This window comes from Perca flavescens, chromosome 3, assembly GCF_004354835.1.
Source record: "Perca flavescens isolate YP-PL-M2 chromosome 3, PFLA_1.0, whole genome shotgun sequence".
NCBI classification, from domain to species: domain Eukaryota; kingdom Metazoa; phylum Chordata; class Actinopteri; order Perciformes; family Percidae; genus Perca; species Perca flavescens.
Window position 1 is genome coordinate 32,785,841 of NC_041333.1, and position 22,241 is coordinate 32,808,081.

At 39.4% G+C, this 22,241-nt stretch overlaps 3 protein-coding genes across 8 annotated transcripts in view; 2 read left to right on the top strand and 1 right to left on the bottom strand.

Moving 5' to 3' along the window:
- ryr1b (ryanodine receptor 1b (skeletal)) overlaps positions 1-3,767 on the top strand; it is a 79,412-nt gene extending 75,645 nt beyond the window's left edge. For all 5 annotated transcript variants that reach the window (XM_028572666.1, XM_028572673.1, XM_028572685.1 and 2 more), the window contains 6 exons: positions 87-221; positions 338-494; positions 1,254-1,318; positions 1,436-1,536; positions 1,812-1,863; positions 1,976-3,767. In XM_028572666.1, coding sequence (XP_028428467.1) covers positions 87-221; positions 338-494; positions 1,254-1,318; positions 1,436-1,536; positions 1,812-1,863; positions 1,976-2,071 — 606 coding nt within the window. In that variant the 3' untranslated portion in view covers positions 2,072-3,767. The remainder of the gene's footprint in view (positions 1-86; positions 222-337; positions 495-1,253; positions 1,319-1,435; positions 1,537-1,811; positions 1,864-1,975) is intronic.
- A 1,756-nt stretch (positions 3,768-5,523) lies between these two features.
- On the top strand, positions 5,524-11,775 carry LOC114552923 (galectin-4). The gene is made up of 14 exons (XM_028574018.1): positions 5,524-5,568; positions 6,561-6,649; positions 7,678-7,882; positions 8,459-8,632; positions 9,139-9,220; positions 9,295-9,323; positions 9,450-9,497; positions 9,592-9,618; positions 9,795-9,830; positions 10,003-10,020; positions 10,123-10,152; positions 10,989-11,077; positions 11,167-11,332; positions 11,419-11,775. Exons 1-14 carry the CDS (start codon positions 5,524-5,526, stop codon positions 11,563-11,565), a joined length of 1,185 nt encoding a protein of 394 aa, XP_028429819.1. The 3' UTR covers positions 11,566-11,775.
- Positions 11,776-12,402: 627 nt separating this feature from the next.
- axl (AXL receptor tyrosine kinase) overlaps positions 12,403-22,241 on the bottom strand; it is a 29,267-nt gene continuing 19,428 nt past the window's right edge. For both annotated transcript variants that reach the window (XM_028573076.1, XM_028573077.1), the window contains 9 exons: positions 22,079-22,170; positions 19,843-19,938; positions 19,464-19,541; positions 18,899-18,991; positions 18,028-18,149; positions 17,285-17,394; positions 16,586-16,745; positions 16,094-16,230; positions 12,403-15,272 (listed from right to left, as the gene is read on the bottom strand). In XM_028573076.1, coding sequence (XP_028428877.1) covers positions 14,813-15,272; positions 16,094-16,230; positions 16,586-16,745; positions 17,285-17,394; positions 18,028-18,149; positions 18,899-18,991; positions 19,464-19,541; positions 19,843-19,938; positions 22,079-22,170 — 1,348 coding nt within the window. In that variant the 3' untranslated portion in view covers positions 12,403-14,812. The remainder of the gene's footprint in view (positions 15,273-16,093; positions 16,231-16,585; positions 16,746-17,284; positions 17,395-18,027; positions 18,150-18,898; positions 18,992-19,463; positions 19,542-19,842; positions 19,939-22,078; positions 22,171-22,241) is intronic.

A 22,241-nucleotide genomic window follows, 5' to 3' on the forward strand; every position in this document is an offset into this window, starting at 1 on the left:
CTTCCACTCTAATGATGCATCATGAGGGTTTCTTGCACCACTGACCATGCACTAATGTCACATCCTTATCCACCTGTTCCTCGCAGCTGATGATGACAGTGGGTTTGCTGGCTGTGGTGGTGTACCTATACACCGTGGTGGCCTTCAACTTCTTCCGCAAGTTCTACAACATGAGTGAGGATGAGGACGAACCGGACATGAAGTGTGATGACATGATGACTGTGAGTGGAGGGCAGACATATGGTTATTGGTTACAGGACAGATCTGTAGTTTTCCGAAGAGTCAACTTCAGGGTTGATTTAAATTTTATTTTATTTTTCCTCACTCCCTCGTGCAGTGCTACCTGTTCCACATGTATGTTGGCGTGCGTGCCGGCGGTGGCATAGGAGATGAAATTGAGGACCCAGCCGGGGATGAATATGAGCTCTACCGAGTGGTCTTCGACATTACCTTCTTCTTCTTCGTCATTGTCATCCTGCTGGCTATCATCCAGGGTATAGTTAATAAGTGGTTATCTTCTTAAACAAAAGTGCTCTATCTACAAATACAAATTAAAAGTTTAAATTCTCCATTAAGTTAAGTTTAACATTAACTTAAGACACTGGGGTGTAAACATTGTACTAGTGTTCCTTATGATTGTCTCAAACAAAAACGTGTGCCACCAGACTAATTTGAAAGTGCTACAATCACAGACAGAATTTTAATCTTAGTGCCTTTAAAAGGTCTATAATAAATATTTTTCTAATAACAGTGGATCAAATGATTGGTTAGAAATGAAAAATAGGTTAATTGTAGCGACGGGCCCACAGAGAATTATCACCTCATTCTGCAGTTCCCCTCAACTCCACAGAGCGTTATTGTGTCTTTCGGCTTACTGTTGTAGTTTTTTTACGGCCCAGAACTTTACAGGTTTGGTTCAGTCTCACTGCTCCCACTGCAGCTGTGTTTATATATATATATATATATATATATATATATATATATATATATAAAAGATCTAATACGTTACTGTATGAACTGATGTTTCCTATCTTCCTGTGTTTTCTGATGTGAAGCTAGGAAAGACTCCTGAGTGAACAGGGCAGGAACTTCACAAACAAAGGGGAAATGTAGTGAATAAGAAAATGTGTTTTAGAGGTCAGAAAAAAAGGGTTTGTGCAGTTTTGAATTTTAGACCTGCTGGACAAATCTTTCCAAAAGCAAACCGTCTTTGTTGAGAAGAGCTCTGATCTTCAGAATGTCTTGTCTCTCAGGTTTGATCATTGATGCCTTTGGAGAGCTGAGAGATCAGCAGGAGCAGGTCAGAGAGGACATGGAGGTAATATAATGAGTTTCAGAGGGATTTTACCAGTCACTTCACTTAATCCACCTTCCTTTGTCCTTCAGTAATAAGGCAGGAATGTGCTTAATCTAAGCTGTCCTTTCTCCCCTCTAGACAAAGTGTTTCATCTGTGGAATTGGAAGCGACTACTTTGACTCTACGCCACACGGCTTCGAGACACACACCTTAGAAGAGCATAACTTAGCCAACTACATGTGAGTAACTTCTTGGAGAGCCGATGTGTAACACTTTTAAATATAGTATGTTTTCCTTTTTTTATGTTTATGTTATGTTTGGACGTGAAGAGGAAAATGGCGTGACAGATATTAGCGGTGTTAATGTTGAAGTAGATGATTGGACCATCTTGTCCTGATGAATTTGGCCTCTGAGAAGACTAATTGTGAATAATGTCTTTTCTTACTCCTCAAATAACCAAAAACCCTCTTATTATGTTGCGTTGTTTTTCTTCTCTCTCCATTTTTTCTTTCAGGTTCTTCCTGATGTATCTCATAAACAAAGATGAAACAGAACACACAGGACAGGTCAGTAAACATACATACATTTAAGGTATAAAGATGGTCACGGTGCAGCCCTCATTGGTTGTTTGTGTCTTCGTAAAATCATTCTTTTTTTCATTTGGATTCTGTGTTTCAGGAATCATACGTGTGGAAGCTGTACCAGGAGCGATGCTGGGACTTCTTCCCTGCTGGAGACTGCTTCAGGAAGCAGTATGAGGACCAGCTCGGATAATGTCCTGCAGCGTCAACGTCTTGAGGGACAGAAAGAGAGGAGAGGAAAGAGGAGTGGATTAAAAGAGAGGAAAGATTAGAAATTTAGAAATCGAACACGTCTGTCTTAGTCATGTACCTTTAGTCTGCGCATTTCTCTCCTCCATTAAAGCTATGCACACTTTGACTGCACTGTTGCACCACCTGCAGCAGAATGTCGGTTGTTTATAGATTTGAGAAAAGCAGAAGAATAATATCAGAGAGGCGTAAAAAAAAAGACACAAGAAGCCAGGGGCCTTTTTATTCCGCTATGAATACACTACATGGCCTTTTTGGTGTAAAATATACATGGACTGCCTTGCATATCAATGCATTTATACAAAACGGGCTCTTTCAGTCGCTACTGCTGTAAACGTTTTAGTGCCTATAGCAATGTCACTGCTTCAGCGATCAAATAGTTTTAGTTTCAACACTTTTATTTGAGATTAGAGTGGATATGTTTTATTTATATTGTCTGTAAGGTTGGGATTTTTTTTTGTCATATGTGGCTGCTGCCGTTTGATACTTACATTTCTGATTTCTGGCGTTTGATCGAGAGAAAGCGCTTTTGAAAGAAAATGATTCAGCAGCTCACAGTCGTATCGCCGAGATGCTCGAGAGGGAGCAGTGAACATTTTAGGCGCGCTTTCGCTCCTTTTTCTTCCTCTCTCTCGGGAGTTAGAAACCCATGCCTCCAACAAGCGATCATGGTAGGAAACTCTTGTCGGACTGACTTGCCAAGATAACAAACTAATTAGCATCTGCGTACGTGACATATACCAGTGTGAATCAGCTGTATAGACAAACCCAGTTTGCACTCTGAAGTCTTACAATGCGTCCCTGGATGTATGTGGCCCCTTATCTCCGCTGGTGTCTCTGTCCCATTTAAGATAGTGATGATGTACACATATACAGTATAGGAGGATACCAAGGGTGTTTATTTATTGTTTATATGCAGATCAAATCTTCTGAAGACGACCGTTTTAGCCCGTCTGTATTTCTGGCCAACAGTCTGTTTTATGACAATTTATGCACAAATAAGTTTTTGTCAGTGCATTAAAAATAACTAATGAATGTATTTAGTGTATACATTATGTCCAAAGTGTCATGTGTATAACTTGAGTAATGTCTAGGCTGCTTAGAGGCCTTTTAATGAAAAGACATATTTTACATAAATCATAGATACATATATATATTTTTTTTCTTCAGGGCTTTGAAGAATTTCAACGATCATGCTTCTTTGTCGGACTTGAACATGTCGCGTGTCCTGTTTGTGAAATCCACAGTGGTGAAGAGACTTGATCTCACACTGAAGTAAATGCCCAGTTTGCAGTCAGAAGGGCACGTTAGCTTTTGGTTTTGCTTGTTAGGTTTTTATGATAGATATTTTTAGGAATCCAGCATATCAGTTTATTTTTCTCAAATCCCTGCGTTGATCTCAGACACTTCTGTGTCACTATGCCTCTTACAGATCACAAACAAACTCTCAAACGCTCCGTCTCGCATTTAATGTCATGACTCACTTTGTCAGATGCAGAGCAGTATTTTGTTTTGCTGGCGACTCTGAAGTCTGTATTTGCCACGTGGTCCACATGGAGGCAGCTGACCGTACGGAGCTGAGTGTCCTCTGACTGAACCCTGTGTTTCAATACAGAATAAACAGATTATTTTAAGGAGAACTGGGATGTGTGTCCTCATTTACATATATGCTTTATATGGTGTTGCTGTATCCGTGTGTTGGAGCATGTATGCTGTTGTTCTACCTTTTTCCAAGGACCAGTTTTAATATGAAGACATTTTTGGAAAATTAGGACATTTTGTCCAGTCCTCATTTACTCAAAGTGCTGTAAGAATTAGGTTTAGGCTTTGAATGCCCTATAAGTCATTACAAGTATAGATGTAAACGTGTGTGCAGAAGGACATCTTTTATATCCATTCATGTTAAAACAGAAATACGTACAATGCAGACACCATTAATGCATAGTTAAAAAAGTTAGATTATCCTTTAACATTTTTTCTTTGGAGACATAATTCCACTAATAAAACACTTAATGTTTTAAGCTGATCATTGGGCCTTGACAAACGTAATTATTAGCAAGGGGTACGCTGATTCCAACACTGATTGTGAAATGACGTTATGGAGATGCCTACTGTTACACAATATAGTTTATTGAATCAAATGTTCCCTCTCAGGCGTCTGTGTTGCAGGTTCATGTTGGCTTTGGAAAATCTTTATCTTAACCAAATGTCACAAGTGGATTGTTTCGCTTAAACATTTCAGGAAACACCCATGTATCACTTAGACAACCTTTGTTTCCTGACAGTTTTTGTGTGTGTGTGTGTGTGTGTGTGTGTGTGTGTGTGTGTGTGTGTGTGTGTGTGTGTGTGTGTGTGTGTGTGTATGTATATGAACAGCGTGCATATTTACTTTGTAAAGCATTTGTTGGAATGACATACTGCCTCCATGAAGTATATAAATGAAGTTGCACTATGCTCTCAGACGTGTGGTAGATAAGGGTTACTTATGTTTCTGTTTGCCTTAGGTAGGCGGATGGATATTACAGTATATGAATCATACCTACACCTTTACACCTACAATTCTTTAAATCTCAGTGGAGTAAAAAAAAAAAATCTGGTTTCTAACTTAATGTGCTGGATGGAGATTATGTCTCTTATATAGACCTCCACTTTTCCAACACCAAAAAGAAATATTCTGATAGTTGTAGCATTTAGATTTTTATAATGCCAGTTTTGTTCACAGTTATAGAGAATAAAAATAATATGAAAGTGGTGGAAAGTAACTAAAGAAAGTAAATTACATGTGCTGTAGTTCAGTACAAATTTAAGGTACTTGTATTTGAGTACTTCGGTCGCATGCTTATTTATACTATTCACTAATATCCAGAGAGATACTTTTCCCTCTGCCACACTTATCTGACAGCTTTAGGTACAGTAAACAGTAACATGCCTAATTCTACATCAGTAATAAGTATCTAATATTATATATAGTAATGTAACACTCAAAGGGGCCATTTTCTGCATTATTAGTAAATTTAATAGTTTAAGTACATTTACTTGATTATACTTGGGTACTTTTACTTAAGTTGCATTTTCAATGCATGACTTTAACTTGTAATGGAGTTAATTACTTGTTGCAATAATAGCTGTTGGTTTTTTCTTACCACAAACACACAGACACACACACACACACACACATTTAACACTGTCTTTTGTTGTAATGTGCCACTCCTCTGCCGGGTCAACGGTTAATGGGCATCTTGTGCTTCCTAAGTCAACATGGTGATGCAGCCCTGGGCTTGGTACCCTACCTTGCCCCTCCCGTATCACTTGTATAAAACAAGGCCTCCAGCAGAGATCAGTTCCTGACAAAACCCTCCTGATTCTGTCTGCCCGTCCAACTCACCGACTGCTGCCATGTCGTTTGTTGCTCCTCCTGGCTATCAGCCAATCTACGGCCCTGTAAGTATCTGCACCGACTGCTGCTGAGTAATGAATGGCACTAATGCCGAGGGATTACCGTTTGATCACCAGTGGGGTCAGCCACGCAAAAGCAATCTGTTAGTGTGACATAGTTCTGACTAAAGAATCTGGTCCATGCTTGTCTGAGATTTCCAAACTATATTTTGTTCTTCAGAGGACTTGGTAAAGGATTATGTTGCACTCTGGATAACAATGTGACCTAAAATTAATATCATAGTGAATTGTTTTGTGTGCACGTACCCCTGATAAAAAAACTATATTTTAGATTCTTCAAGATATCTCTTTACTGATGCTTGTCCACATTAATGACAGATAATATCAAGATTTAAAACTTATGTGGGCTTATTGATTTTTTTATTTTATTTATTTTAATGTTTATTTGTATAGGGACAAGTATGTAGCGTAACCCTATGCCACATACCACAGCATTTATAGCCTGAGCTAATTTGCAATGCCCGTCCCTAGATGGGATGGGAAAATACATCAAACTCAACAGCAAATACGTAAAAGACAATACAAACGTAACAATTAATACATTAAAACGCAAAACATATTGGTTGATTCAATTCTGGTCGTTGTTGGTTGCTGTAGATACAGTATATAGTCATCCAGTATGGGATTCAGTGAATGTATTTGTTGAAAACTGCAGCAAAAGTAAAACAAATTGTTGGTAAAAGTTTCAGTATGATTTTAATTGAATACATTTGGCCCATCCCTAGTACAGTATGCACTATAGAGAAGGTATAAACCAAAAAGAGTACAGCATTGTACTTTCTTTTCCTCCACTGCAATCAAGGAAACAGTGAAATCATTATCTATTGCTACACTAATTTCAATGGAGACTACCACCAGTGAAACCACACTGTGTAAATGACTGTTACTGTACAATGCAACTGACATTTGGAAAGATGTGTCTTGGGTGTTTGTAAACATTGTGCAGTGTGGATTAATATTATTTGTACACTGTACAGAGAATTCCGTATCTGGGGCCAATTTATGGAGGCCTGAGGGAAGGGGTGTCCATTTACATCCAGGGGTCCATTCCTGAGAACATTACCAGGTCAGTATTCATCTTGAAATCCATCCTTAATCTGAAAAAAGGGGTTATGGGGCGCCCAGATAGCACAGTTGGTAGAGTGGGAGGTCATATATAGAGGTTTACTCCTCCTGCAGCCCTTTGCTGTATGTCATTCCCCCCCTCTCTCACTCCCCTTTCATGTCTTCAGAGTCCTATCAAAATAAAGGCTGAAAATGGCCAAAAAAAGTTATGAAAACAAAAACAAATCTTTACTTTTTGTATCTTTAACCGAAACCTTTTGATACTATTAAAAACGGGGGGGAAACTCCTTGTGTAATCTCACTCTGGGTGGAGCAGGTTTCTTTGTTGCATTTCAGACTTGTAACACACAGCTCCACTTTTATCACCCCACCCTCCCCTTTGGATAACAGTAATAGCTAAGGTACTTTTACAGCCCACCAAGCAAACATTGCACATACCTGACCGTATCAGAGAGATATCTTTTTATCAAGATCCTCAGTTTGTTTTTTTCACAGTCTGCCCCCAATGGTCTCAGGTCAGGTCACCTGCTGTTATTTTATTAAAATCTGTTTATTGATGGAAATTACTGATGGAAATACATAGAATCAAATGTATATCAGTAGAAAAATAATAATTTCCTTTTTTTTTTTTAAACCTTTTCCTTTTTTTTAAACCTTTTTCTTTAAACATCCATCATAAACATCACTCATCAAAATGCCTTGAACTAGCATTACAACACTACAAGTAAAAGACTAAGAGTAAAGTAAAATCTAAAAAAATGTAAAACAAAAAATAAGGGGTGGGGGGGACACATCAAGGTATCATATCGAAATGCCATAATAATACTGATAATAATAACCTTAGTAAATCATAGCATAAAAGTAGGTGTTTTATGAGCATTTGCCTGTGTACCGCGCATTCTCAGAAAAACATAAACAAAGTGGAAATGTAAGGTAGATCATATGGGTCCCAGTTCTTTTAAATTCTCAAAGTAGGTAATGATGGGTTGCCATCTCAACTAAAAGTTTTTTGCTGTTATTTTTTGGCAGGTTCTTAGTCAACCTGCTCTGCGGCGAGTCTGAGTCCAGCGACATCGCCCTCCACTTTAACCCTCGATTTGACGGCCGGGACAAGGTGGTCTTTAACTCTTGTCAGGGGGGATCCTGGGGTTCTGAGAACAAGATCCGGGATATGCCCTTCAGGAAAGGCCAGGCCTTTGAAATGGTCATCATGGTCAATTCACAGGGCTACCAGGTCAGCCCAACCACACGTCCACACACGTAATAACACCTTATAATGTAGTTGTAAGCAAATATAATGGTATTTAATGTACAGTTTATGTCAACAATCGTCCTATGAATAAATTTTTTATATTATTACAACTGTTTTACGACATTGTCATTCATAATATGTTTAAACTCTATCATCCACTTCAATGTTTTCTGTAAAGCACTTTGAATTGCCCTGTTGCTGAAATGTGCTATACAAATAAAGTTGCCTTGCCTTGCCTTAGGTGGCATTCTCAGGAGGCATTATCATACACATAGTGTGTTATAAACCATTTATTAAATGTTTATATAGTGCCTATAAATGCTTAGAAGGGGGTTAAAGTAAACTGTTACCCTTTTATGAACTGAAGTTTAACCAATAACTTTTGGCTTTCGTTGAGCTGCATTAATGTATGCAGTTTGAAATGGTGTGAATACCTCTTCAACAGGTTTATCCTACATAATTATTAATTATTGGACCATATATATATATATATATACTGTATATATAAATATATGCCATGGCACACTCTGGGTAACATTTGACATCATCCCGTTGCAGATTAAAGTCAATGGGAATGACTTCTACACCTTCGAACATCGTCTCCCTTTGAACAGGGTTTGCGCATTGCAGATTGCAGGAGATGTTTGCATCCAGACAATTAACATCATAGGGGTGAGACTTCCTGTCCCCGAAGCTTTCAGCTTTATGCTTTCGGCTTTCGGCTTTGTTGGGGCAAATAAATTCAGGAGCATAATAAATCACCAGCAGCTGATTCCTAACCTTTTTTGCTTCTGTGCCAGGGTGCTCGAGGTGGCATGAATAGGTACCCTGGAGGAATGGGAGTGAGTAAAACAGTAACCGTTCTACTGTGTTTGTGCTTGCTTCGTTTTGCTGGGTTTTCAAAAGTGTATAACTTCAAGCTTTAGCAAAGCTGAAACCTCAATGTGCAATGGTAAAACCAATGCTTCTACAGGTGTTACAAGCAGTTAATGGTTGTTAAGTGTTAGTGATGGTAAGATGATTTCCAATGTTTGTTAACAGGTTATTATAGATAAATATATTAGTATGCTCATATTAGTAGCAGCTGCAGTGTTAGTAGTAGTTGCTGCAGCAAATGTCCTGTTGTACCGTTGCATTAACTAATTATTCCACTGTTATGATAAGATAACACTTTTTCTGTGTTTGTTAATTAGATTTGTTTGGCTGTTTGGTTTTATACTTTTGTTTGGTCTTTTTAGGGTGGAATGGGAGGAGGAATGGGAGGAGGAATGGGAGGTGGAATGGGAGGAGGAATGGGAGGAGGAATGGGAGTAAGTATACATAATTTCAGTATAAAAATTCAATTCCAACACAGTATTTTACAGGATTAACATGTTCACCACCCACTGTTCAACAGGGAGGATATCCAGGAGGCGGCATGGGGGTAAGTTATTTTATTATTATTTTTGTCTTTGAAGGTAGTTTTATTTTTTTTCAAATATTACTAAAACTATAATGAAATACAGTGAACATATTTGCATAAGACTTGCTTCTTCCAACTGACATACAGGGAGGATACCCAGGTGGCATGGGAGGAGGAATGGGAGGAGGAATGGAAGTAAGTATATTTAGGATGAGGATTTATTCAAATGTCAAAATTAGATTAAATACATTATTAAACAGTTTTTGACATGATTACAACTTTTCAACAGGGAGGCTATCCAGGAGGTGGCATGGGGGTGAATAAATAATTGTATTTCTGCTCTTCATTAGCACTTAAATTCAAATTCATTGGTTTATTATATAAATGTCACGAATACAGAAAAAACACCGACCTAAGTTGAGCAAAGTTACAATAAGCCACAGAACAAAATCATATTAAATCTTTCTTTTTAAAATATGTGCTTCTTCACAGGGCGGATATCCAGGAGGAATGGGAGGTGGAATGGAGGTATGAAACACTGTTATAATAACTGATTTTATTTTCCTTTTGTATTATTTACACATTTTAATGTTTTATATTACACTAAGACAGTTATTTGTCACATGTAAATCAAACCACAGTTTGTATGTAAACACTAGTCTGTATTTAATGGACTGACTTTATTTTTGTCTTCTGTCAGGGAGGATCAAGCCTGCCGGTGAGAATACTGCATGATTACACATTCATAAAGCCCTCTATGTATTTTTTTTAAAATTCTGGTAATCCAATAGAAATCTGACATATGTTAATCTGATTATAGGGCATGGGCGGGCAGCCGGTCTACAATCCTGTAAGTAAAATGTGTTCCAGTACAGTCAGTGTCAGACTTCCTGTTATTAAAACCAAAGGGAAAAGTCTGGGTGACTCAGTGAAGCCTTGTCTCAGTGGTCAGTAATTAAAAGGAAAAGCAACACATCTTCACATTTGAGAAGCTGGTAGCATGGAATGTTTTTCCAACGAATGTGCACTAAAACTATTGGTAACACTTTACTTGAAGGTATCTACGTAAGAGTGACATGATACGGTCATGAATGTATCATAAACATTATAAACAAATCATAAACGTTTATGACATTACGCTTCTGTCAGACAGTGTCATTCGGTTTTTGTCATGACAAGTTAGGGTTAGGGTTAGGGTTAGGGTTCATGTGTTATGACAGTGTCATGTGTTCATGACAGCGTCATGTCACTCTTACGTAGATACCTTCAAGTAAAGTGTTACCAAACTATTAACCAATTGCCAATCGACAAATTGACTTTAACTTTAACAAAAATCTTAATTAGTAAAGTAACTGAAACTCTAAAATAATTGTAGTAAAGTAAAAAGTACAGTATATTTCTCTGAGATGTAGTGGAGTAGAAGTAGAAAGTAGCACAAAATGGAAATGCAAGTAAAGTACAAGTACCTAAAATTGTACTTAAATACAGTACTTGAGTAAATGTACTTTGGTACATTTCACCACTGGCAACAACATAACCGTCTCCTTTGGTGTCACCTTAGGCTACTTTTTTTTTTTTACCTCATTAGGATCTAGGTATATTGAAGTTGTTTCTCCAGTTTATGTCTGTTAGTTGTGTTATTATGTTACCTGTCTTATTTATTTTATTTTTTTGCTGTGTTTTAAGCCTGTACCCTACTCCAACATGATCCCAGGAGGGATGTACCCTAAGCGGACCATCATCATCAGAGGCATGGTGCCCTATGGAGCAGAAAAGTGGGTGTTTGTGACTGTACACTCACTAAAGTCAGTATAGCGTGAGTGCTGACAGACTCGTATTACACTCCTGGGTCTGTGTGTTGCAGAATTGCCATCAACTTTAAGGTGAGCAGATCTCGGGACATTGCCTTCCACATGAACCCCAGGGTGAGGGAGGGCATCGTGGTGAGGAACAGCATGATTGGAGGTAACTGGGGCCAGGAGGACAGAGAGGCCAGCTTGAACCCCTTCATGGAGGGACAGTACTTTGATGTAAGTATTCTATTCAATCCATCTATATTATTTTGACTCACTGGGGGGTCAGCGGCGTCCTGACTTTTCTGTCCTTTGCTTCTCAGATGTCGATTCGCTGCGGGAACCAGAGGTTCAAGGTGTTTGTGAATGGGCAGCACTTGTTTGACTTTGTCCACCGCCTGCAGTCCTTTAATGAGGTTGACATGCTGGAGATAGAAGGCGACGTGCAGATCTCCTACATCCACTTCTGAGACCACACACACCTTTTAGACACTATAAATTCTGTACATTATTCATTTATTTCATGGGTTTTTCAGTGTTTAGATGATATTTCAGAGGATATGTCAGCCACTGTGTTATCTCAGGTTCTTAATCTTCCTGCTGTGTGATCATAAATCTTAATTCGACGAAACGTTACCTCATCGCCGGCTGTATTGATAATAAACTTGTCACTTACACACATGCTATGGATGAGATTAATATTGACTACACCAAAGCTCAGGAGGAGAGCTCATTCACAATGAACATATTTATTTCTTATACAAAATACTGCAGGTACTGTATAAAACTTTGTTTACAAATCATGACAATATAAAGACAATTATAGTACAGTCTTCTCCCAATTCAACACATCAGGAGAATCACAATCCACACACACATTTACTGGCTCTCTGAAGGCACTGAAGGTCAAGATTTAAGACTGAACTGACTGTAATCACGAAGAAGGAGATTCAGTTCTTGCTGGAATCCGCTTGGAGGATCAGTTTTTCTTTTTGTCCAAAGACCAAAATGTTTCAAACACACTAGTTGGTGTAACAGGATTGGGCGTCGAGAATCGATTCTTACTTGGAAACGTTTCAAAAATTACGATTCCAGTAGAATCGTTTCTTTATTGGAATCCTTTGGAATCGTTTAGAGGACATGGTTTCAAATCCGATCATCGCTTCCCAATTTCATATGCGCAAGTTTTGGTTTCCGAAGCGGCCAGGCGCTTGTTGTGTCGCAGCCTTGGAGCACAGTAAGCAGCGCTCTAGTGTGGCTTTATTTTACATTGAAAAAGGCCTGTAAAACTGCAAACCACTATTGAATCAAAATAAAACTTTCCTCTTATTTGTGAAAATAGGCATGTCAGTTCAACTCCACCCCTCAAAGAATCGGAATCAAGAATCAATAAGAACCTGAATCGAAAGAAGAATCGGAATTGGAATCAGAATTGTTAAAATCAAAACGATGCCCAACCCTAAACACTGCTAGCGTATCTATCTGCTTTCAAATTGGTAAAATATTTGTACAGACCAAATTAGACGAGTGCCTCGGTCTCAGCACCACTTCCTGTAGTTCACAAACAATGGAGGACTATCACTCAATGAGCATACAGTACCAAATGTATAGCAAGAAATGTACATTTCATCTTAACAAGGAATTTCAGTAATGCTACAGGTATAAAGGATAACTGTATACTGTTTCATATATAAGTACCTTTGATGCATACATCTGAGAAACACAGCGCATCATTTCAACAAATGTTCTCCCAAAATGTGTGTTGGAATATGGTCCATTCTAAAGACAAAAAATTATGAACTAAAGCAAATATATATATATATATATAAAAATAAGTGCATGCATGATGCAAAGTTGCAGCTAGTGGACCTCGAAGCAGAGGTTTGGATGAACACGCGCTTTGTTTTCTGTCTCCTCCTCGATTCTGCTGGTACCAGACTTCTATTTTTAGTGCTAAACCTCAAGTAACTAAAATATCCCAGAATAAGAGTGTCATGTTTCCCAGTCTCTTTGCTCATTTATGGAAAACACTCCTCCATTGGATGCCCTGCAATGATTTCACAGGCTATGTTCTCTGCCTTTATGAATATGCAAGTTGTTACATGTGGACAGATTCTTATTAGAGAGAAAGTAATTAAAACACAAAATGAAAAAGCGTAAAAGATATACAAATTATAAACAAACATACAATGATATAAAAAAAACATTAGTGCAAAGTTGTAGAAAAACAAAATCAGCATCATTTTTTTTCTTTTTTTTTTACAAAATGTGTAATAACACTGTGCTTGAGCCAAACGCAAAGGTGAGGAGCTTATCTGCCTCGGGTAACTTCATCATGTCTGTACCTACCCTCAGTCCATCCACCTGCCTCTGATTATTTGTACCCTCTTGATTTGACCAGTACCTCTGTCACTGTTGAGCAAAGTCTCCAGTTTCCTGAGTTATGACAACGATGTATAGACTAGTTCAGGATTTTCACAGATGTCTCGCGTGTTAGTGAGGAAAGAGATGCCTTGTGTGAACTGTAAATGGCTCATGGTGCTTAATGCACAACTAGCAGTACGACCACTTGAGAGGATGCAGGGGTTGTTAGAGCGCTACATTAGGCTAGCGTACGAAGGATCAATAAGATGGAGTTTCTTCATTCAAAACGACTTCACATGAAATAATCTAAAGCCTGCAATTTTGGACTCTTTTAATTCTTTAGTTGTTAAATTCAAATGTCATTCATATTCTGTTGTTATAGGTTAAAAGTCTTCTAACTTTCAGGTAAGGTGAACTTTAGTTGAAGGGTTTATGTGGGGAAAGAAAATTATAACATTATAAAAGACATTTGTCAAGATCAACATTTGTCAAAACCACTGCTGAAAGCTAAAAAAAATAATGAAAAAGCCCATCCTTGTTGGCGATCTTAGTTTTAACTCGTCTTATTGTCCTTCATAAATTGTATCAGCATAACCGTAAAGCAGCTAGTCGTCTTCATCAGACGATACCTTCAGTGAAAGAGGCACTGCTGCTGATTTTTTTTCTTTCTTTCCCAACTGTTCTCGGGTTATTTCTGCACAGGAGCAGGGATTTCAGATGGGTGAGGTTTCTCCGTCAGAGGAGCACTGTCTCAGCTGCTGCGAGTCCTCCATGTTAGCCCTTTACTCGCAACTTCAAGCTCCTGAGTTTGTTTGGTTGTAGATTCAGCCTGGCAGTGTCTAAGCTGCTTTCACTGAGATTGTTTAGCTTAGTTGTGTGAAGGGGATTGATCTGTTGTATACAGGTAGTTATGGTATTTTATTGCCATATGGACTTGGAATTAGATTCTCTGATTGTGCTGCAGTGTATGAGGGTAACGTGCTCTAAACTTCTTCACCCACTGTCTATCGTTGGTAACAGTGTTCCTCCTGCTACACTAATCACACAATAGCCTTTACACTCGCTCGGAAACGTGCTCATTTCAGAAGAGAAAAGGGTTGACAAAGGAGAGAATCCAAATCCTTCACTTCCTTGGAATGCCTTCGGCTGTGTGTGTGTGTGTGTGTGTGTGTGTGTGTGTGTGTGTGTGTGTGTGTGTGTGTGTGTGTGTGTGAATTTGTGCAAAATATGTATGTAGATATGATGTAGTCAGTAGCAAGAGGCTGGATCTCATTCTTGGACTAGGGATAAAGGATGGCACACTTTGGCAGTGAAAAGTCTTGCCATTTAAAAAAAAAAAAAAAAGTGAAGCCATCACTGCCAGGGCATTTTTCTGGACCCTTCCCTGTCCTCCAGCAGCTCAAAAGTTGGGGTGGGAGCTGGTGTGGGGTTGGGAGTGGAGTGGCAGGATGGTTGTAGAGGCAGCGTAGCTGCGGAAGACGACACCGGCATGTCCAGGCTCTCCAGGGAGTCCGAGAGGGCTCGGTTGGTCTCGTGTTGGGGACAGAGGACGTAGCGGTTGGGGTGGTGGACCTCCACTGTGGTCACAGAGTCCAGGGCCTTCAGGCAGAGAGGGGACGGCCCCCCAATGGGGTCACGGCCACCAACGGCCCCTAGCTCCATGGAAGACTCGTCCATGTTGACGTACAATATCTCGTCTGGGTCCTGGGTGTCCGGCAGATCCTCAAGGGCTTTTTCCAGCTCGCAGCACAAGGACTCAAATGATGGGCGATCCTTGGGGCTCAGCAGCCAGCAGGAGAACATCAGGGAGTAGCTGGAGAGGAAGAAGAAATGGTAATTGTATACTTAATGTTAGCACATTGTTAAATCATGTGAAAAACACTAACACTTTATTGAACAGGTTTAATAACTTCATAGAAATACATTTTGTATGGAATTACTTTGACACTAATTATAGTGAGTTCACTGTAATTCATTTTTTAGCTTAGCATAGCAGGCCTCTTTTTCCTCACAAACTATTAGTTATTAAGATTTATTACTCTTAACATAACTGGATTTTCTCTTACCAATTATATCTGCCATTTTTTATCTTCTAATTGTTGTTAAAATAAATTGGTAGGAACTTGCTGAGTGTTTTGTCTCAGAAAATGATCTCTGTTTTTCCTATATTAGTATAAAATAAAAAATTCCCTTCTCTGGAATCTCCAAGGACATTATTAAGAAATTAAGAAACTCATAAAGTAGTGTGTTACCTGAAAATCAAGAAAAAAACAACAACAACAATTTAGGGTAATATTAATTTAAACGGTAATAAGAAATAATAAAAATACCAGAATTTTTTTGTCTTAAGCTAATTACAAGGAAGGGTGCATGCTTTTCAAATCTATATCTTGGAAAAAAATAGTTCAGTAAGTGTGTTTATCTAAATAGCTTTAAGAAACATGACAAAAAAATGTAAAGCATGATCTAAGCTCCTTGGAAACCAGATAGACTGGAACTGTTTTTAGCCTCCAGCCTTGATTGCTTTATGGAAAAAAGATACTTCTAATCAGGAGGCAAAAGATCCCCAAGACACTTCATCATCAGCTGAGTGTGTTTTGTGAGGAATGTGAAAGTGAAGGAGCTGACACTCACATGCTGTCCAGACAGTCTGGAGGCTGTTTGAGACGGTTTCCCTGTCTCAAGTAATCATAAATCTCACTGTTTTCGACCCCAGGGTACGGAGTCTGGCCCCGCGTGGCGATCTCCCACATTGTGACTCCAAACGACCACTGAGAGAAAGAGAGAGATGGAGAGAAGGAGCATGACATAGTAAAGAGGGAGAGAGAGAGGGCAAGGGTTAAAAGGTTTTGAAATCCTTTAGCTTTTAGACACCTTGCTATACACTACTTCAGACATGAATCTGCACAGGTTAAACCCTGTGGAAACAACAGACATGTTTTTCTAAGCTTGTTTTTCTAAGCTTTTTGTTTCATTTATAATATAGAAAGGTAACGCACACCAAGGATTGTAGTGAGGTGCTGGGATTAAAAAACACACACACACACACACACACACACACACACACACACACACACACACACACACGCACACGCACATACACACACACACAGTGGGTGAACCTACCACGTCACTTTTGGTGGTGTAGACGCGATCAGCTAAGCTCTCGATAGCGATCCATTTGACGGGCATCTTTGAGATTCGCCCCTGCCTGTAGTAGTCTCCGTTGTAGATCTTCTTGGAGAGGCCAAAGTCGGCCACACATACGTTCATGTTCTCGTTCAGCCTGACGCAGAGAAACCAGAGTGTTACAGTGCTGCTTTTTTGGTAAAGGGGCATTCAGGCGGTGGTGTAAGGTAAAAAAGTACATTCATTTTGATTTGATTTGATTTGATTTATTAGACAGTAACAGAAATAAATGCATAACAAGATGCCATCACAGTGACATTGCACATTTAACAGAACTGTTGAGGATAACACAAGAAAGTTACTGCTTGCTTTTATTTACTTTGGATACTTTGTACTTGTACTCCACTATATTTCAGTGGTCAATTTTGTTATTTCACTATATTTACTTGAAATCAAAGGTTACTAGTTATTTTGCTGCAGATTGACACAAAATATATGATAAGATTATAAAATATGATATATAATAATATTTATTAAATTAGTTTCTGCCTTTTTTGGGCTTCCCCTCCTCCCAAATGTTGCTTTGAGCAGTCTCTTAAGTCACTTTTAGTTCTTTTTCCTCTTCAAGAGAAAGAGCAAGTGATACTGCTAACAGGAACCAAAAGAGTAAAATGTGGAAGCAGAGATTTTGCTTACATGCAGTTGCGAGCGGCAAGGTCTCTGTGGATGAAGTTCTTGTTGCTGAGGTAATCCATCCCTCGGGCAATATCAGTCATAAACTTTACCAGCATTTGAGACGGGAGGTACTGCAGGACAGCACAGAGAAAAAAAAGTTTTAGTCACACACAGCTGACATTTATTTTCTGCACAGTAGAGGGCACTAGAGTCCATCTCTTTGAGGACCTGTGATCAGCCAGAACTGAGTGCTCCGAATACTAATGGCCTCCTGTGGGAAGAATAGGGTTCAACACCACTGTGTTTTTGAATGTGTGCCGAACACATGGATGTTTCAACATTCTGTAGGAATCTTTTGTTTTGATTAGGCTTGTGTTTCTCAACCCTGCTCTTCAGGGACTTACTGCGTATAACAGTTCTCAGTTCCAAAAAAGCATCTCATCCATTAATAAGTAAAACTGCAGATACATGTAGCAACAACAGACACATATCTTGTGTTTTCATGATCTCAGAGCGTACGCACTGCCAATAAGGTGTGGATGGTGACTTAACTGTAACAAACACTTTACGACTATGTTGACCTTTGGATCCCATTTTGCTGACAGACATTCATGTGAATTAATAAACCCCAAACTTTGTATACAGTCTATGCCCCGAATCCATTAAGCTGTTAAATTGTGTGGGACTGTATGCGTGCGGCTGCCTGCTTTTGCACATGTATGTGTTGCTGACTCGCTGCTTTTATTGTTTGAAATCCAACCAACCACAGGAGAGTCTCCCAGCCTTGAGTATAGCAGATAGCTGTGCAGGTCTCCGTGTTTCATATAGGGCAGAATGACCACCGGGGAGGGGTAACCTTCACTCTCCACAGTCTGCAGACACACACCTGTAAAAACACTTCAGATTAGTATTATACACATTGACTACATACATGTTCTGTACATCTCAGTCTTGTATTTGCTATTTAAAGAATGCAGTAATTTTAAAGGGTTAGTTCAGGCAAATTACAAAAAAAAGAAACATTTTCTCACTTACCTTTAGTGGTATTTAGTCACACATATATATATATATATATATATATATATATATATATATATATATATATATATATATATATATATATATATATATATGGTTTCATTTGCACAGGTTTTGAGGTATTCAGCTCAAACATTTAGTCTTTCCAGTCTCCCTATTACTTTCAAAAATCTAAAATTGCAGTCAATTTGGACTATTTCTTTGATAGAAAGTAGTTCCATTAAAAACAGCTTATAGTAAGGTTTGTGGGGATCCTAAGGAATCCTGAGGAAATGTTAATGTTAATGTATTGCATGATTCCTGCACTTTTTGGGGTTGTACCCACATGGTGGAATTCACTTCATCAACGTTTTCAGTTCGGTTTGTTTGTCAGCAGGATTACCAAAAAAACTACTGGCCCAATTTTCAAGAAACTTGATGAAAGGGTGTAGCATGGGGTTAGGGTTAGGGTTAGGGTTAGGAAAAACACATCACCTTTTGGAACCTCTGCAAAGAAACCCACAAATATCAACTAAGTAAGAAAGCATAACCCTTTTTTATTTTAATTAGCCCATTAATTAACCCATGACCTGCCAGGCAGTATGAATCCTGACTCACCTAGAAGCCTCATGACATTGCGGTGGTCAAACTCTTTCATGCAGGCAGCCTCACGGAGAAAATCTTCCATCTCTGAGCGGGTACAGATGGCAACTGGAGAGGAGACGATACAGAGGTGAGCCCATGTGCCACGTTGAAAGGTTGCCCGAGTAAGAAATACACTTCAGATGGTGTTTTGGCTCCTGAATTTATAAACTATAATTTAATACATGTTAGCAGTTTTTACCACTAAGTTTGTTTGAACTTCGTGGCCACAAGTTGAAACTGCCAGAAATCTCACGAAAGAGGGTGGCGCTGTTTTTCCCAATTTCATCTTTTCCCTCAACTTTGGAGTTTTTATACAATTGTCTTTACTTTGGCACTACGGTCAACATGGGGTCAACTTTTTCTTCTGCCAATATCTTTTACAAGCTGCACTGTTGTCTGTTTTCTGATCAAAAAAAGACAGTTTTGCCCCCAGCACTTGTGAATTTCTGACCCGGATTGATGTCCATCAATTGGCCTGTGTTCCCGAGATGAAGGGATTCATTGTGGTAATTCCTGAGTACTTTTACTGTCTACTCACTCTTCATAGTCTTGACAGCAACTTTGAGAGCAGACTCCTCCTGAGTCAGCAGGCCTTCCATCACAGAGCCAAACTCCCCTAAAGAAAGACAATAAAACATAATCAAACACCCAGATAAGATGCAACAAGATTAAATGTCTCATTAAACAGGGAAGAGTTGTTGGCCTCCTGACTTCACAGGGTACAGGGCTAGGAGGTTATCACATTGTAAACTGTTAAACTACCCGGGGTCAACGCATATTAGTGTCAGATGGAAATAACTGGAGATAAGTGGAAAGCAAGCATTACTGCTATGGCAGATAAGTCCTTACTATGTACTGTGTACATATTACCTCCAGGCTACCCCCAGAAATGAGACTGACACAAAACCAAGCAGTACCTTCTCCCAGGGTCTTTCCCAGGGTTAGTTTATGTCTGTCCACCATCACGTCTTGGAGCTTCTGCTTCAGCTCGTCGCTGATGCCCAGACTGTTCACTGAGGAGGAAAAAATAAGGAATTTTAATGGTGTTTGGGGCGGAAAGCACTTTAATGAACAACACATAAAAGACAGAAAAACAGCCAGATTGTAAAAACGCAATGCACGACACTAAGCCAAAAACAAAGTGTTAATAAACTTGAGTAACAATGGAAATTAGACTGACTGAACTAAAACCATCCTGTGCACTTTTTTTTATTAAATCGTCTTAGTCTTCACCTTTTTGTTATTGCAAAAGAAGAGGTTTAAAAATGGGCTAAACATTACATTATTTGAATATGTATTAATGTAATAATTGAATCCAGTATCTATTGTTTTTAATGAAGTCCTGTTTCAAAAATACTAAAAAAACATTACTCTAAATGTCAATTATATCTTACAAACTGTCTTTCAAAAGGAAAAAATGTAGGTTCAAATAAAACAAAAAATAAATAAAACCTGAACTAAAACCACCAAACCCAGAAAACTAAAACTTAATTGCAGCTGAAAATAGAGTCACAAACGATACAAAATAAAGACTAATTCAAAATTCCAAACTATATGATAAGTTCTGAATCTGAATCCTGCAAGGGACCCAGTTGGGGAGTTGAGATCAGAGGATTTACGATGGTTTAAATATTCCTGACTCCCTTCAACCAGCTGGCTGTCATTGCGCTGTATGGTGGCGAGCAGACTGCGCTACAGACGTTAGCTCTGTTTTCACATCTGGGCCAGAATATGACAAGGCGACGACATGCATCAGAGATCCCCCTCCAGCTGCTGCTACGCTATCAATCTGCCACGCGTCGAACAACAATGTGCTCAGTCCACAGGCATGTTCCAACACATGTTGGCGTGACCAGCTATTAGCCAATGCAATGCAATAACCAGAGTCCCGGGGTTTCGACTTTGTCCTGAAAATTGGCCAAATTTTAATGGTCAACATCAGCAGTGTAAATCCAACCCAAATCCCTCCAATCTGACCCCTTCCTTTATTCCCAGCAAGTTTTCCCCCATTCATACTGACTACACATCTCAATCTCTTTTTTTCCCCAAGCTGGTCTCATTTTACTCACTGAATATGTTTTTTTCTCCACAGTTTTCCCTTTCCCCTGGCCTCTTCGTGGCTGCGGCAAGCTGAGACTTGTGTATTAGATCTACACAAATATTGCGCATACACCTGGGACAAAAAAAAGTCACGAATTGAATGTGACCCAGCTGTGTGAAATTTGAGGCTGTGTTTGCAGGTACGTATCTCTGTCTACAATCATGAGGACTCACAGGTACTGCTGGTGAAAGCACACAAACCACTGCCAACCACAGCTTTGTGTTCCACCAGTACGAAGTCGTAGCTCCACCCGGACAAGACTTTTTCTTCCCAGTTTATTCCCCAAAGGTGATATGACCTCCAGTCAGAGCAGTGACTCAAACTGCTAGCAGTAACTCTTCGTCTGTTGTTACAGGCTGCTTAAGTGTGAAATCTCATTCAGATGAGGGGTACGTCAAATCACTAGCTCCCTGATGTAATTGTACTCCCTTTCCCACAATGTGCCGTTATCTTGATTTCACCCCCAATGCCCCACCTCCTTCCTCTACGCTGCTCTGTCAGTAAAATGTAGCCAAGTCAAATTTAATTCTGCTATTCACGCCTGATTATACAGGGCACAACTTCACCAATGGATTTACTGCACATCTTCTTGATATGATTATAAAAAGATACATTGCTTTATAGAGTATAAGGGACACAGTGTTGTTGTGAAGTATGTCAGCTGACACACCAGGGCTGTTTTCACAGCTGTGGGGAATGAATTAACCCTTAGTTGTTGGCATTCCTGCCTTTGATCAACCAGACAAACCAAGGACTTGATTCCTGTCTTGAAATGTGGAAAATAGATCTGTCGTTGTGTGTCATTACAGCAAACAGAGTTTCTTCCATCGAACTGTTGAATCCAAGCCCAGGGCATGAGAGAACATGCTATTATACAACCTGTTTTGTATCGCTATATCCTGGGGACAGAGGCAGGTCTTGGCATGCTGAGAGACTTACCTCTTAGGGACAGTCAGGAGGAAATATAAAGTGTCATCTTTCTGAGTAACATGCAGGGGCAGAGAGGGGAACACATGTTCATTTTTCTGTGTAACATGCAGTGGGGAACTCACATGTTGCTTCTGTAGTCCTGCGGCTGTAGGTGCGGCGAGCGCGATACCTGACCACCAGCTCTCCGCTCTCCATCATGGGTTCAAACGCCTCTCTGGGAATGCATAAACACATCATACAAATCAGGGCAAAACACAATGAGAGGCCTCTGCAGCAGATGCGTAA

Excerpts from the sequence above, each read along its gene's own strand:
- LOC114552923 (XM_028574018.1), top strand. The coding sequence starts at position 5,524 with ATGTCGTTTGTTGCTCCTCCTGGCTATCAGCCAATCTACGGCCCT. Across the intron at positions 5,569-6,560 it reads ATCAGCCAATCTACGGCCCT|AGAATTCCGTATCTGGGGCC; the intron begins GTAAGTATCTGC and ends TACACTGTACAG. Across the intron at positions 9,324-9,449 it reads ATCCAGGAGGCGGCATGGGG|GGAGGATACCCAGGTGGCAT; the intron begins GTAAGTTATTTT and ends ACTGACATACAG.